At 47.7% G+C, this 15,878-nt stretch overlaps 1 protein-coding gene across 2 annotated transcripts; it reads left to right on the top strand.

Moving 5' to 3' along the window:
* Positions 1-469: 469 nt before the first annotated feature.
* On the top strand, positions 470-9,814 carry WDR13 (WD repeat domain 13). Of its 2 annotated transcripts, XM_016218414.2 has the most exons (11): positions 470-582; positions 878-957; positions 1,633-1,873; positions 3,267-3,376; positions 3,496-3,626; positions 4,224-4,531; positions 5,386-5,566; positions 5,660-5,801; positions 7,366-7,484; positions 7,884-9,180; positions 9,476-9,814. In XM_016218414.2, the coding sequence occupies exons 2-10, from the start codon at positions 917-919 to the stop codon at positions 8,066-8,068; spliced, it is 1,458 nt and encodes a 485-aa protein (XP_016073900.1). In that variant the 5' UTR covers positions 470-582; positions 878-916; the 3' UTR covers positions 8,069-9,180; positions 9,476-9,814. The 2 variants fall into 2 exon arrangements, with proteins under 2 accessions (XP_016073900.1, XP_016073901.1); XM_016218415.2 differs by lacking the exon at positions 7,884-9,180 and having other exon boundaries at positions 516-957.
* Positions 9,815-15,878: the final 6,064 nt, after the last annotated feature.

Raw genomic sequence — 15,878 nt, 5'->3', positions numbered from 1 at the left:
CCGGAGTGGGGCGGAGTGGGAGGAGTCCGGAGGCCCAGCAGTTACTCTAAGAACTGGAGAACTTTGTAGGGCCTCTGCATTGTGATTTTTTTTTTTATTCTATGCTTCAAATCTTGCTTGCTCAAGATTGCGCAGCTCAAAAGTCCCTTATACACCGCTCCTTTAAAAGAAAATCGTTTCTGTTTTTGAAAGTCGCATCTCTGATTTTCAGCGAGTGATTCGCATACTTGCCCCTATCCCTGTGACAACGAGACATTATTGTGTATACAAAAAGTGCCAGTAGGGGTTGGGGGTGGATTGAATTTAAGGGGCGGAGTCCCCGCCCTTGTGCCGGAAGCCACTGTTCCTTAGTGCGCCTGCGTGGTTCTCCCACACTCGGGAAGATTCCAATCCATTTGTTCTACGCTTGGCAGCTCTTCCTGACAGCAGGCGGCCATCTTGCCTGGAGCCTGAGAGAGGGAGAAGAGACAGAAGGAAAGGGCGACACTGGTCTCAGGGCTGCCCCGGGGGCCTCAAGAGCCGGAGGCGGCCCCGGAGGTGGTCCCTGATCCCGGGCCCTGTTATTGGACCCGAAAAGAGAAGGTGGCGGGCGGTGGGAGCAAGATGGGTGGGGAAGGCCAAGAAGGATTGCTAGGCTGGGGGAGGGGCGTTGCTATGGCAACCTGGGAGGGGCAGACTGAGGTCTGAATCGCCGCTTTGAGTCTTCCGGGAGCTGGCAGGGCAGGGCTGGGGTGTTGACCATGCTAATAGCCGGGTGTGACTTCACGATATCTTGGCTTGGAGGGACTCAGTGTCTATGGCAAGGATCGCCTGGCAGAAGGGGCGGAATTAGACCCCTTTACTTGAGACGCTGACATTCCAGGCCCTTGTCCTGCAGGCGCCCGCGGGCGGACACGGCAGAAGAGGAGGCTGGGTAATGGCCGCGGTGTGGCAGCAGGTCTTAGCAGTAGACGCGAGGTGAGACGTGGGGTCAGATCCCGTGGGAGCGGAAGTTACTGTGGTGCATGCGCATTGATAATAAGTGAGGCTGGGCGGAGACCTTGCTTTATGCGGCTGCGTGGGCCTGCGGGAGGTGAACATGCGCAGTATCAGGTTGTTGGAGCTGGCCCTCAGTGAGAAGGGCTGGCCAGAGAGGGTCATAAAGAGCACGCTGGGAAAATGCAGTACGATGTGGGCATGCGCAAAGAAAACCTTTGGCGGGGGCGGGGAAGTGATGACTTCAGGCTGGTGACATCCTTTTTCCCGCCATTGCCCTCCAGACCTCTCTTACCACCATCATTTCCCGTCTGATCCCATCACCATCACATATTGAACCCCGCAGTTGCCCCACAGTAACCCCCATCACCATGTCAGACTGACCCCTATTATTGGCTGCACTGACTCAGTCACCCCGTACCGACTTCAGCAAAGCTGCAGACTGCCTCCATTGTCCCTACAGTAACCTCTTCTCCATGACCATTATTACTGTAAACTCACCCTTGTCACACTACCAGAGGAACCCCCATCACCACTGCTGATCACTTACCATCCTTACCCCTCCCTGCCACACATCTCATTCTCCTTCCCTATCCTCGGAGCTGATTGATTCCCTCTGTCTTGTGCCTGCTGCTTGCCTGCCTCCTGCCATCGCAGGTACAACGCATACCGCACACCAACGTTTCCACAGTTTCGGACACAGTATATCCGAAGGCGCAGCCAGCTACTGCGGGAGAATGCCAAGGCTGGGCACCCCCCAGCACTGCGTCGGCAGTACCTGAGGCTACGTGGGCAGCTATTGGGCCAGCGCTACGGGCCCCTCTCTGAGCCAGGCAGTGCTCGTGCCTATAGCAACAGCATCGTTCGCAGCAGCCGCACTACCCTTGACCGCATGGAGGTGAGCTCCCTCCACGCCGCCTGCCATGCATACTACCTGCCTCCTTGAATATTCATTCAACAGACCTGTCAAGCCCCTGCTATGTGCAAGGCACTGTTCTTGGCTCTTAGGATAAGTAGAGGGCAAAAAGAGATAATATATGAGATAAGTCAATAAACAGACAATAAACAAGATAAATGGGTTGATAAGTAGGCAATAAACAAGATAAATAGGTCAATAAACATAGCAAATCAGATAAAAAAGTCAATAATTACCATGGCTTATAGTGAGGCATGCTAAGATGCAAAAATAAAGCAGACTTGGGGGATAAAACAGGACTGGTGTGGGGAACAAAAGGAAGCAATTTTTTGTTGTTAATCCTCACCGGAGGATATTTTTTTCCATTGATTTTTAGAGAGAGTGAAAGGGAGGGTGGGGAGGGAGAGAGAAACATCCATGTGAGAGAGAGACATGGATTGGTTGCTTCCCACATGCACCCCAAGATAGAATCAGCAACCCAGGTACATGCCCTTGACTAGGAATCAAACCCACGACCCTTCTGCGCCCAGGCCAATGCTCTAAGCCCTGAGCCACACTGACTGGGCAAGGGAAGCTATATTTTTATGTTTTTTTCTTTCTTTTTATTTTTTAAATATTTTTAAATTTATTTCAGAGAGAGGAAGGGAGAGGGAGAGAAAGAGAAACATCAATGATGAGAGAGAGTCATTGACTGGCTGCCTTCTGCACATGCCCTACTGGAAACTGAATCCGCAACTTGGGCACATGCCCCAACTGGGAATTGAACTGTGACCTCCAGGTTCATGGGTCGACACTCAACCCCTGAGCCACACCAGCTGGACAAGGGAAGCTATTTTTGATGAGGATGAGGGAAGGCTTCTCTGAGGAGGTGAAAATTGAACAGACTTAAACTGAGTGGTTTTCTGGAAGGTGTTCATTCTCTGTTCAGAGAATGTTTATTGAGCATCTACTGAGCCTGGCAAGGGCAGGAGCAGGGTAACTAGTGCAGAGGCCACCACAGTACAAGTGATGGTGGTGGCAGTGGATGGGGTGAGAAGGGATCTAGTTTTGGGTATATTTTGAAGGCTCCAGACCTCATAGGTTCTTTTTTTTTTTTTTTTTTTTAATGTATTTTTATTGATTTCAGAGAGGAAGGAAGAGGGAGAGAGAGACAGAAACATCAATGATGAGAAAAAGTCATTGATCAGCTGCCTCTTGCACGGCCCCCATTGGTGATCAAGCCCACAGTCTGGGCATGTGCCCTGACCGGGAATCGAACCATCTCCTGGATCATAGGTCGATGCTCAACCGCTGAGCCACGCCGGGTGGGCTGGACCTCATAGGTTCTTGAGAGGTGCTTTTAAGATGCACACACCCTGACCCTCTCTGTTTGCAGGACTTTGAGGATGATCCTCGGGCCCTGGGGGCCCGTGGACACCGCCGTTCTGTCAGCCGAGGCTCCTATCAGCTGCAAGCACAGATGAATCGTGCTGTCTATGAGGACAGGTATGCGCCAGGGGCAGCTCAGGGCTGGGAGTTTGTGAGAAGGAGAGGAGCCACTGGGCAATGGCAGGCTGAATGCTAGAACCTACCTCCTCTCACCTCCTACTCCTGTTGGGGCCCAGGCCCCCCGGCAGTGTGGTGCCCACGTCAGCAGCAGAAGCAAGTCGAGCCATGGCTGGGGACACATCGCTCAGTGAGAACTACGCCTTTGCGGGCATGTACCATGTTTTTGACCAGCACGTGGACGAGGCAGGTGAGCCAGTAGATGGCAGGTCCTATCACCAGGAATTTGCCCAAACTGTGACAACCACCCAGTGTATCCTGCTCTGGAACGCAGTCTCTGGCCCACCTCCGAAGGAGGAATTGCCATATGTAAAACCTTTCACATACTTAAAAGCCCTCTGCAAAGTGGTCTGCAAGATCTCGGGTATTTTGTCTACTCTAAAGGGGCTCAGCAGCTTAAAAGAGCCTTTTGCAGAAGGCTGCTGAGGTCATGAGTAGCTTGAACAAGTTCAAAGCTTTTGTTGCAGAGAAATCCCCTTGCAAAGGACAGAGTGAGTCTTGCAAATTGCTAAGACTTTGGTAATTGTAAAGTGCTTGCTGAGACGAGGCCTTTTCACATTGCAGAAGTCTTTTGCAATCCATAAAGCACCTGCTAAGATGCAGAGAGCTTTTGGCAAAGGGCTTTCTGGGGGTCCAGCTCCTTTTCTCAGTCAAGGAAAGCCCTTTGCTGAGGCCACTGTGCCTGGTATGGTGGGTTCCCACCCTCGGCTCACAAATCAGAACCTTATATAAACAAAAGCACCTGGTGAGTGTGCTGACTCCCACAAGTGGCTTCTTGGCATTGCAGTCCCAAGGGTGCGCTTCGCCAATGACGACCGGCACCGCCTAGCCTGCTGCTCACTCGACGGCAGCATCTCACTGTGCCAGCTGGTTCCTGCTCCTCCCACCGTTCTCCGAGTGCTGCGGGGTCACACCCGAGGGGTGTCTGATTTCGCCTGGTCCCTCTCCAATGACATCCTTGTGTCCACCTCACTCGATGCTACCATGCGCATCTGGGCCTCTGATGACGGCCGCTGTATCCGGGAGATCCCTGACCCCGATGGTGCTGAATTGCTCTGCTGCACCTTCCAGCCAGTCAACAACAACCTCACTGTGGTCAGGCTCCAGAGGGTGCCCACTTGCTGAGGGCAGGGATGCTGGGCCAAGAGGGCTGTTCAAGGGCATCAATATGGGGGTCCCCCCCTAGTCCATCACCACAGTCCCCTGGTGGTCAGACTTAGAGGAAGACAAGTCAGAAGGGGGACATGCAGTTCTTGGTTTGGGATGGCCTCACTGTGGTAGACTCCAGGGGTGACTATTCAAGGGGTAGGGTCATGGGTCTGCCACCCCTTTGGTCCCATCAGCAGTAATCCTACTGTTTTCCAACTGCAGGGGCTGCTGGTTGGGGAGCAGGATTACTAGATGGAGACCTCCTCTCATCTCAGTGGAAGTCCCACTGTGGTCTGACCTCAGGATAGAGAGTCAGAGGGTGGGCAATGAGGGAAGGAAATGAAAAATCTGGCTTGGCCCTGAGTGGTGAGTAGAGGAGGAACAGGCTGAGTGAGCCCATTCTCTGGGATCCTATTCTCAGGGGTCACTATGGGTCTGTGACCCCTGTAGTCCTTGTAGCAGCCCCAGTGTAATCAAGGTTCCAGGAAGGACCAGCCAAGGAGTTATTATCATGGACCTAGGATGGCCCTGTGCTTTGCCGAGCACAGGGGGCACTGGCTGAGGGGCAACACTATGGGTCTGTGACCCCTGTAGTCCCTGTAGCAGCTGTCTACTCTGGTCAGATTACAAGAAGGGGCTGGCTTGGGAGGATTACAGGCCTGAGTCACCTCTTGTCTACCTGCCACATCCCTACTGTGATTAGATGCCAGTAGAGAAGTGGGTCCCATTAATAGCAGCCCCATAGTGGTCAGGAGGGACTGGCTGGGAGCAGGATGATGGTGTGCGGGTCTCACCCACAGGTGGGGAATGCCAAGCACAATGTGCATGTCATGAACATCTCCACGGGCAAGAAAGTGAAGGGTGGCTCCAGCAAGCTGACAGGCCGTGTCCTCGCTCTATCCTTTGATGCCCCTGGCCGGCTGCTCTGGGCAGGCGATGACCGAGGCAGTGTTTTCTCCTTCCTCTTCGACATGGCCACAGGTAGGCAGGCCCCAGGCCTGCATCTAAGTGCTCGCACTCCCACCCTCCTAGTACACAGCCCTCGCCCTTACTTTTGCCTCCTCTCTATTGCAGGGAAGCTGACCAAAGCTAAGCGTCTGGTGGTACATGAGGGTAGCCCGGTGACTAGCATCTCTGCCCGCTCCTGGGTCAGCCGCGAGGCCCGGGACCCCTCGCTACTCATAAACGCTTGCCTCAACAAGCTGCTGCTCTACAGGTGTGTCTCCCTTATTTAGCCACCTGGCGATGTAGGGCCTGCTACCTCCATCATACTGGGAAGGGAGGCCTGTCTCCATCAGATTAATTTCACTGAGCGAGGAGGTGCAGTCTCCTCTCCCTCTGTCTTGTCCTCATCATAATATGATGACCTTAATAGTAGCAGTAATAGTAATAGCAATAGCTAGCACTTAGGCAGAAGTTGCTGGGGCCAGGTCCTATTCAGAGCACTTAATATGTATCATGTCATTTAATCCTCATAAACAACCCTGTGAGGGGGTGCCGTTATCATGTCCATTTTATAGATGAGCAAACTGAGACATAAAATGGACTAGAGCCCCTTCTAGCAGTGATCTGTTTTCCTTTTTGTTTTTTTTTTTGAGGCAGGGAGTTTACTCACATATGTCCCCACTCACATATGTCATGTTACCCAATTGCAGTTCTCAGCCTGGGCCGCATGCTGGAGTGACCTGAAGGGTCATAGCCAGGCCAGGCCGGTGTGACTCAGCGGTTGAACATCAACCCATGAACCAAGAGGCCACCAGTTCGATTCCTGGTCAGGGCACATGCCTGGGTTGCAGGCTCGATCCCCAGTAGGGGCCATGCAGTAGGCAACCAGCTGATGTTTCTCTTTCATTGATGTTTCTGTCTCTCTATCCCTCTCCCTTACTCTCTCTCTAAAAAAAGAAAAAAAATTATATATATATATTTCTTTTTTTCTTTTTTTTTAAGTCATGGTCAGGCCCTACTCCAGGCCAGGGATTTCAGAAGCTCTGGGGCAGGCTGGGCATTGTTATATCAAAAAGTTCCCCAAGTGTCATCCAGCCAGGTCTGAAGACCACTGCCTGACAGGATACTTACCATTTTACTATTTTATTTTTCTTCTCCTTTTAAAAAACTTATACACACAAACTTATATTTTTAATTTAAGCATACTCCTAAGTTTTTTGCCTTTTCCCCCCATCTTCTGCCTTCTCTTCCTTGTTCCTGCCACCTTGGCCTCCCCCTGCCACAGTCAAGTATGTTACCGACTTCACATGTACCGTTCCACACTCTGTTCCCTCTCCCATAGTCCTTGGTGTGCACACACCCACACATTTCTGAGGGAGGGTCACTGATTTACAGAAGTGGGTTCCTTCTACATCCTTTCCCACATCTCACTTTTCTCATCAGACAATGCCCATGGACGTGCCATAGGTCACCTGCAGTAGCTTCCATTCATTCCTTTGAATGGCCATGTGGTATCCACAATAAAGGGGTACTGTAGTTTGGTCAGCCTTTTCTTCTCTTTGTGCCCATCTGAATGCCAGAGCTCTTAGAGACTCTTAGGAAGAGTAACTAGTGAGTTACACTGCAGAGGCTCCCCATTTATAGGAACAGATAGTGTCCAAACTGTCACTAAACCACACACCAGCCCATGCTTTACAGGTTTATGCAGTTGTCTCAAAACGATTTCATGAACCTTGAAAAGAACTCAAGTGCAAGGCAGGGACACAGACTAGCGTACTACGCGTCCCTCTCTGTGGTTGAAGCTGCACTCTGACCCCCTCTCATTCTCCCCTCAGGGTGGTGGACAATGAGGGGACCCTGCAGCTGAAGAGAAGCTTCCCCATTGAGCAGAGTTCACACCCCGTGCGTAGCATCTTCTGCCCCCTCATGTCCTTCCGCCAGGGGGCCTGTGTGGGTGAGTCCCATAGGGTTGGGGTATCTGGGTGGCTAGGGAGTAGCAGACACTAGGGCTGGTGCTGATCTGGCTCAGACATCATGGCACCTTGGTGTCCTGACTTACTGGGCCTAGAGACCTTTCACACCCCAGCAGCCTTCCACTTTGAACACAGAGCCCAAACCAGCCCAAACACCTGACAGCATGCGACACACCTCCCAAAGATCTGAGACCTTGCTCTCTAGACACAGAACCAAAACAGCTATTTAACCTCTCATCTAGGGATGGGCCCCCCTAGACACCCCCCAGGCACTCTTGCACATGACTCCCTCAACACCTGAGTCACCTCAGAAACTTCATACTTGGGTCACCCCATCTCCTACAACACCTGTTGATGGCCTCTCCTTCTCACCTGGGCAGTGACGGGCAGCGAGGATATGTGCGTACACTTCTTTGATATCGAGCGGGCAGCCAAGGCTGCAGTCAACAAGCTGCAGGGCCACAGCGCCCCTGTGCTGGATGTCAGCTTCAACTGCGATGAGAGCCTGCTGGCTTCCAGTGACGCCAGCGGCATGGTCATCGTCTGGAGGCGGGAGCAGAAGTAGGAGCCTCTCGGCCCTGCCATGTCTACCTTCTCACCTGGCCCATGCTCCAGCCTTGTGTTTGTAAATAAAGTTCCTGTGCTTGTGCCGGTGGCTGGCTCCCAGGGCTGCTAGAGGTGGGATAGGGGAGAGGGCAGCTCTGGGATCAAAATTGGATGGGATTCACTTATTCATTCATTCATGCATGTGTTGATTTCTTCTCTCATTCAACAACCGTTTACTGAATGTCTGCCATGTCATAGGCACCACTTTTACAATCATGCATTGGACAGACATTACTAAGTATCTACTGTGTGCCAGGAACTCTTCTAGGCTTTTGGGGTACAGCTGTGACCTAAACTGATAAATCTTGCCCTCGTGGGGCTCACTTTCTAGTGGAAGCAGATAGATAACAGAAATATATAATAGGTCAGTTAAAAATGAGCATTGTGAGGAAAAATAAACTAAGGACAGGAGATAGAGTTGCAGGAGTGGGAGGTTGGGCTCTTTTGGGTGCCGTAATCAGGGAAGACATTACTGACAGTGTGAAATTTAAACAACGATCTGAATGAAGTGAGGGAGCCATCATGTGTGAGGGGGAAAACATTCCAGGCAGAGAAAAGGCAGTGCAAAGGCATTGAGGCTGGAGTGTGCCCTAAGGGTGGTTGCAGAGGCTGGTGTGAGAGGTGATGAGGTTGGCCAGGCCTGATCCTGAAGGACTTTGTGGGCCATAGTGAGAACTTGGGCTTTTGTATGAGTGAGGGGTGAGTCACTGGACGGTTTTGAGCAGAGGATCCTTCTGGGTGCTGTAAAGAGAACAGACTGAGGGGCAAAGGTGGAAGTAGGAGGGCCAGTCAAGAGACCCTGTAGTAGTTGAAGCAGGCATGATGGGACCTGTGCCAGGGTGGGGGCACTGGAGGAGTTGAGGTGGCAAGTGTTGGCTTCTACCACAAGGTTTTATCCTATGAGTCCACAGGGCTTTGCTGCCTCAGGGAGGCCCAGGCTCCCCCCAGCCCCAGGGCAGCTACTGCCTGGGCCCCACACCTGTCTGCATCAGACTGTTGTCCAGAAGCAGAGAGCAGAGGTGTTGAGGACTTGGAGTTCATGCTGGTGCCGGATCAACCATGCACTCTAAGGTTGAGCTAGTGGCTTTTACTGGGAGTGGAGGGGATGGGGTTTCTCTACCACAAAGAAACCTCAAATCACCTATAGCTTCTCTCATGCCCACCCAAGGCCCAAAGTCAAGGCCTAGAACTGCTCAGAGGCTACCAAGTGATGTTCCAGTATTTGAGGGGAGCTCTGAGTGTGGTGAGAAAGCTTGGGGTATAAACAGGGGAATAGATAACCAAAATCCCTTATCAATGACCTGAGTCACCAGGAAATGTCAAAGAGGCTCTTGGTCCAGCTGCTCTCTTCCCTCCACCTCCGTAGGCTGCCATGTCCAGATGCATCAATGGGAAGTGTGACTACCATCTTGAGACCTCAGGGTCAGTCCACAGAGTCACAGACTCCAACCTGGCCCAATACTGTTGAGCTACTGAACTAACACCAGCAGTCTGTTGAGGGAGGAAAATAACCTCCTGTTTGTTCGGGCCACTGTTATTGACGATGTGGTTACTTGTAGCCAGAGCATTTCTACCTAGTACAACAGGTTCTTGAATAACATTGTTTTGTTCAATGTCGTTTTGTTATAATGTTGACAAGATGCCGTAGGAACTTAACTCGTGTTTATGTCAATTAGCCTGTGGTAGAATTGGTTTTGTTATATGTCATTTTGCTTAAAGTGCAGAACTTATTGACAACATTAAGTGAGGACTTACTGTACTTACATCTGAGAGAGCTTAAGGTAAATGGTGATGAGATGGGGACAGCGGAGAGCTGGACTGTTCATGATCAAGATCATGTATGTATGTGTGTTGGAGGTCCTCACGACCACCCAGACTCAATGATTTGCTAGGTGGATGCTCAGTCTCAGCATATACACAGCGATGATTTCTTCCAGCAAAAAGATACAGAGATCAATCAGCAAGGGAAAAAGGCCCATGGGGTGAAGTCCAGGGGAGACCAGACACAAGCTTCCAGGGATCCCCTCCCAGTGGAGTTGCACAGGACACACTTAATTCCCCCAGTCCTGAGTTGTGACAACACGTGCGAAATGTTGCCAACCAGGGAAGCTCCTTAGAGACTCAGCTCTCAAGGTTTCTATTGGTGGCTGGTCACCTAGACAGCCCCTTCCTGGCACATATGCAACTTACAGATTCCCAGAAGGGAAGCAGATGTCCAGCATAAACCACAGTGCTTGTATGAACAGAGTGGTGAGAACTGTTCTGAAGTCTTAAGCTTCCAAATGCCAGCCAAGCACTAACCTTGAAGCAGGACAGCAAGACCTTTCCAAGGACAGCAGTTCAGACCTGCTCTGTTAACTCTTCTGCACAGCATGCAAAACCAAAAGGATTCTCTATTCCAGCCAAGGTCAGTGGATGGGCAAGATCATTTGGGAGAACCTCATTTTTCTCTAACACTTTCTTTTCTTCACACTTCATGTTCTTTATTGAGTCTGAGTTCAAGATGGCTGATTATGGATGTTGTTATACATGACTTTGGGGGTTTTCTAATTGATAAAGTCTGAGGTGACATTCTGCTTTAAAATCATCTTCAGCCCTGGCAGGTGTAGCTCAGTTGGTTGGGTGTCATCCCGTGCTCTAAAAGGTTGCTGGTTCAATTCCTGGTCAGAGCACATGCCCGGGTTGCGGGCTTGATCCCGGTAGGGAGCATGCAGGAGGCAGCTGATTGATGACGTTTCTCTCTCTCCCTCTCCTTTCCTCTGTCTAAAAATCAATTTTAAAAACTTTAAAAAATAAATAAAGTAATCTTCATGACAGCTTCTCTTGAGTTACAACCCAAGGGGAAATAAATAATGAGCATATAATAAAAATCTTATTGGTCAAATTTGGGCCTCTGTCAATTTGTCCCTCATCACTGTGCCTCTGGTTTATCATCAGATCTGGAACTCTTAACCATTCCGCCATCAATGCCACTCTAGTTTTGCCTCAATTCCAGGCCTCCACTAACTGTTCCATGTCCTTTGTCTGACTTGGAATCTGTGCGTTTACTTCAAGAGCCTTTCTGGTCTGAGCTTAAAGCTGGGCCTTAGTTAATTATTACCCCATCAGTGTACCACTGGTCAATTCTCAAACCAGGGCCTCTGTATGATACTCTACCAGCTATTGTCTTCTGATCTGATCTTGAATTTTGGAATTGTGTTCATTGTGATCAGTGCCCTTTTGCTCCATTCCAACCTTGAGGACTCAGTCGTGACCTTGAATCTGAGCCTCTGTTAATTATTTTACCATTAATGCCCTTATGGTGTCAATTCTACATGGGGGTACTCATCCCAGTCTGTGTTACCCCAAGTGTGGGACAGTTGAACTGCAATGCAGACCCCACGAAGCCTTGGCAGCCCAGTGGTCAGCTCTGGAGCAAGCATTGCCAGTCAGAGCTCAGCCCTGTTGGGAGGAAATGCCCAGCTTTTTACCTCTGCTCAGCTCAGTCACGATGTGGGCTGGCGCAGGCAGGGTGTGACTTCAGGGAAGGTAGCTCTGTGAAGCTGAGGCCCACCCTGTGAAGCTGACAGCTGCCCAGTGAGTGTTTCCTTGAAATGGGTGTGGGTGGTGCCAGGAAAGGCATGAGGAAAGGGGCTGTGAAAAGAAACAGATATGCCACTTGGTAAGTAACTGGGGACCCAGGTTAAATCCTGGTTTCTCCATTACTCAACCCATGGCCCCAAGCCAGTCACCTCACCATTCTGTGCCTTAGTTTCCTCCAGACTCAGCTGAGGATTCAGGAGTCATTTCATTTATTCTTCTGACATATATTGACTGAGTCTCTACAGTGTGCCAAGCACTGTGTCAGATATAATAGTGAACAAAACAGGCAAAACTTCTGCCCTCAGGAAACTGACGTTCCCAGTGATCCCTAAAGTCCATCCAATGACACAGACTCAGAGCAGAGGTCATCTCTGGCCTTTCTTGTGATGATTGACTTACAGTAAGCGCCATGGCCTCAATGTATATTCAGACAGATGACTGGCTGGCATGGAAGTTGAGGACATAATCAGCTGAATTAACATGGTAACAGGAGGGAGGGAGCCACAGTGGGTTCTTGAGCAGGAGTCCAATGAGATAAGTGTGGAGTTTTAGAAGGGTTATTCCAGCAGCAGTCAATAGCCAAAGTGCAGAAAAATAGATAGCCGAGGCCAGGCCATACTGCCTGTCCAGCTGGGTGTTAAATGTTCATTTTGGTTTGTTTGTAGCCAAGTTATTGCCCATCTGTGGCAACAATGATTGGGGTTTTGGTTTATGATCTGACCATTTAGTGAGTTCTGTGAATGAATGGATGGGTGAAAGATAACAGGGCATCTGGTTTGTTAGTCTGCACCTCTTGCAGCTCTTGCCCGGAGGGCTAACAATGTAGAATTGAAGCTTTAAACTCTGTGTCTGTGTGTCACTCAATATGATGTCTGAGTGTGCACTGTTGTTTTTCTATCTCCGGAAGGCATCAACAAATTATTTTGTGAAGCCTCTTAAATTAAAGGAGCTCTGTTCTGATTGGCATATGGACAGAAATAAGCACTTATACAAATCAAATATTCCTAAATTCCAAGAAAATGAGGAAATTAAACTTCTAATACTTTTAAGTGTGGTAGACTTGAAAAAATTCTTCTTTCAGAAACTAATTTAGAGACTTTTAAAGAATCCAGATTCATGTAATTAAAGTAAATCTTTAGCAAATGAAACCAGTTTAGTAACTTTGGTTTAATAAAAACAATTATGTTTTCTCTGATTATCAATATTAAGTATAACATAAGTGTACATTTTATTTGACAGTACTGGGGTTTGTTTTTTCCTAAATTTATGCCGGTTTACTGATAAAATAAGTGGCTAGTACTCCAATGTAATATTTAAGATTATGAAAAATATATATTTGTGTTTGACTCAAATGAATCATTATTCTGATAAATTTATTTCAACAGCAATTGTGTTTTGTAGTATGTCTACTTGAAGATAATTTCCAAGATCTTTAAGTAACTGAAAACTTTGATGTTAGATTGAGTTAGTTAATGGATATTCATTAGATGCCCAGGGTATTTCTACATAAGGTAGAAAACAGAAACACTGATTAATAAGCATAATTTTTTTAAAAAATATATCTTTATTGATTTCAGAGAGAGAGAGAGAGAGAGAGAGAGAGAGAAACATCAATGATGAGAGTCATTGATCGGCTGCCTCCTGCAAGCCCCCTACTGGGGATCAAGCCCACAACCTGGGCATGTGCTCTGATCAGGATTTAAACCGTGACTTCCTCACCGTCGATGCTCACCCACGGAGCCATCCTGGCCGGGCTAAACATAATTTTTGTAAACTTTTTAAAAATATGTTTTTATTGATTTTGGAGAGAGAGGAAGGGAGAGGGAGAGAGAGAGAGAAAAGTTGATTTGTTGTTCCACTTATTTGTCCATTGTTGGTTGATTCTTGTATGTGCTCTGATCAGGAATAGAACCCACAACCTTGGAGTATCGGGACAACATTCTAACCAACCGAGCTACCTGGCCAAGGCTAATACCTGAGACTTGGAAGCTGTGTTCCTATCATAGTTTGTTCAGTTTTGATGGACTTATGTGCTCATCTCCTTGGTTTACTGTTTATTGCCTTTGCCCACAACATGGATGATTATTTTTTCCATTCAATCTAATCTGCCTAGACAGCAAAGACTGTTTTTCCCAGAATAATTTCCTTTGCTTTATATGGACTTTATTATGTTATTAATTTTTGAAGGAAAAAATTAAAAGAACAAAGTTTTCTCACTTAAGTTCTTTATAATAATATTGCTTTCTATGTTTCTTTTTATGTTTTATTGTCACTTTGTTAAATAGATAAACAGCATTGCCCTGGCCGGTGTTCTCAGTGGTTAGAGCACCGGCTCCCGCAGCACCAAAGGGTCGAAGGCTGAATTCCTGGTTAAGGGCATGTACCTAGGTTGTAGGCAGGAGGTGGCCAGTTGATGTGTCTCACATCAATGTTTCTGTCTCTCTCCTCCTCTCTCCCTCCACTCTCTCTAGAAATCAATGGAAAAAATATCCTCAGATGAGGCTTAATAAAACATACAAACAAACAGAAAAAGGTAACCAGTGTTGTTTCTCAGGCACCTGTGATCCTATCTTCATCAGGTGTCCCAATCTCCTCTGACATTTTTTATTTTTGCCTTCCCTAAATTGGACTTAAATATTGAAAAAACAACAAAATAAAATTAATTTTCAAGATCTCTTTTGCACCTAAAACTACTTTTGAGATTTCACACAGGACCCCTGAAAATTCACCAAGATCTCTTTCCTTATACAAAAAGATGCTAGAGCCCAGCGGATGTGTCTCAGTGGTTGAGTGTTGACCCATGAACCTGGAGGTCATGGCTCGATTCCCGGTCAGAGCACATGCCCAGATTTCGGGTTGGATCCCCAGTAGGGGGTGTGCAGGAGACAGCTCATCAATGACTCTCTCATCACTGATGTTTCTCTCTCTCCCTCTCCCTTCCTCTCTCTGAAATCAATAAAAACATATTTTTTATAAAAAGATGCTAGAAATAGTTCAGCTTATCTGATGTGTTACTATTGATGAGTTGCGTGGGAAGAGCTGGTAAATCGGGAGAGATCCTCAGCTTTACCTAGGTTACATTTGTATGGTTAAAATGTTATTAACATAAATATTTTAGAAAGTGCATGATTTGTGGGAAGACCCTAGAGATTTGTGCCCTTGCTTTTCATAAAAATGTTGAAACTCAGAGGAAACACTGATCAAAACTCATAAAACATTTTCGTTTAGTTTCCCTATATTGTTAGTCCTGGTGGTACTTTGCCTGATGGTCTAAGACAACAGCAGTAAAGAATTATCAGCCACAGTATCAGTTATTATTGTAAATGTTTTCTTGGTCCCAATCGTACCTCTTTCATTTAATCTAGTATCTTCTAGGCCAGCGATTCTCAATGCACATCAGACTTACCCAGAAAGTTTTATTAAAATACAGATATTTAGGACCTACTCCAGGCTTACTGAACTCTTTTACTTAATATTCTTGGCATATTATGTATATTATGTCTCAGGATTATTATATATTATATCTCAAGATTTTTTTTCTTCATAAAAAATTTTATTCACCCATTTTTATAGATCAGATATAGTACTCAATGACTTATTTGAAAATAAGCTTAATCACTGGCCTTAGAGACATTTTGTCTAAACAATTTTCTTGGAATGGCTTAAAACCACAAACACTTATTATCTCACAGTTTCTATTGGTCTGAAATCTGGGTGCAGCTTAGTTGGATAGTTGTGGCTCAGGGTTTATCAGGAGTTTGCATCTGGGGCCGCAGGGGCCACTGCCAAGAAGGCCCTCTCACGTGGTTGGTGGTTGGTGCTGGCTGGAGTGCTTCCTTCTCCTCCATGTGCCCTTTCATCCTCCAGGGCCTCTCTTTTCCATATGGCTTTTCCAACAGGATAGCCTGGACTTCTTTACATGTTGGCTGGGCTCCAATTGAGGGAGGGAGTAAGAGACAGAGAGAAAGAGAAAGAGAGAGAGAGAGGGAGAGGGAGAGAGAGAGAGGGGAGAGAGAACCGACAAGTGAAAGAGAGTACAGCTAAGATGGAAGCTGCAATCTTTTTGTAAACTAACCTCAGAAATGATATCCCATCATTTCTACCATATTCTATTTGTTAGAAATGAGTCAGTAAATCCAGGTCACACTCTAAGGGAAAGTATTACACATGGGTGTGAACACTAGGAG

Source organism: Miniopterus natalensis, chromosome X, assembly GCF_054644295.1.
Source record: "Miniopterus natalensis isolate mMinNat1 chromosome X, mMinNat1.hap1, whole genome shotgun sequence".
In the NCBI taxonomy this organism is placed as follows: Eukaryota; Metazoa; Chordata; class Mammalia; order Chiroptera; family Miniopteridae; genus Miniopterus; species Miniopterus natalensis.
The sequence above is the reverse complement of the archived record's forward strand: the minus strand, read 5'-3'. Positions and strand labels throughout refer to the sequence as shown.

Excerpts from the sequence above, each read along its gene's own strand:
- WDR13 (XM_016218414.2), top strand. The coding sequence starts at position 917 with ATGGCCGCGGTGTGGCAGCAGGTCTTAGCAGTAGACGCGAG. Across the intron at positions 1,874-3,266 it reads CTACCCTTGACCGCATGGAG|GACTTTGAGGATGATCCTCG; the intron begins GTGAGCTCCCTC and ends CTCTGTTTGCAG. Across the intron at positions 4,532-5,385 it reads TCAACAACAACCTCACTGTG|GTGGGGAATGCCAAGCACAA; the intron begins GTCAGGCTCCAG and ends TCTCACCCACAG.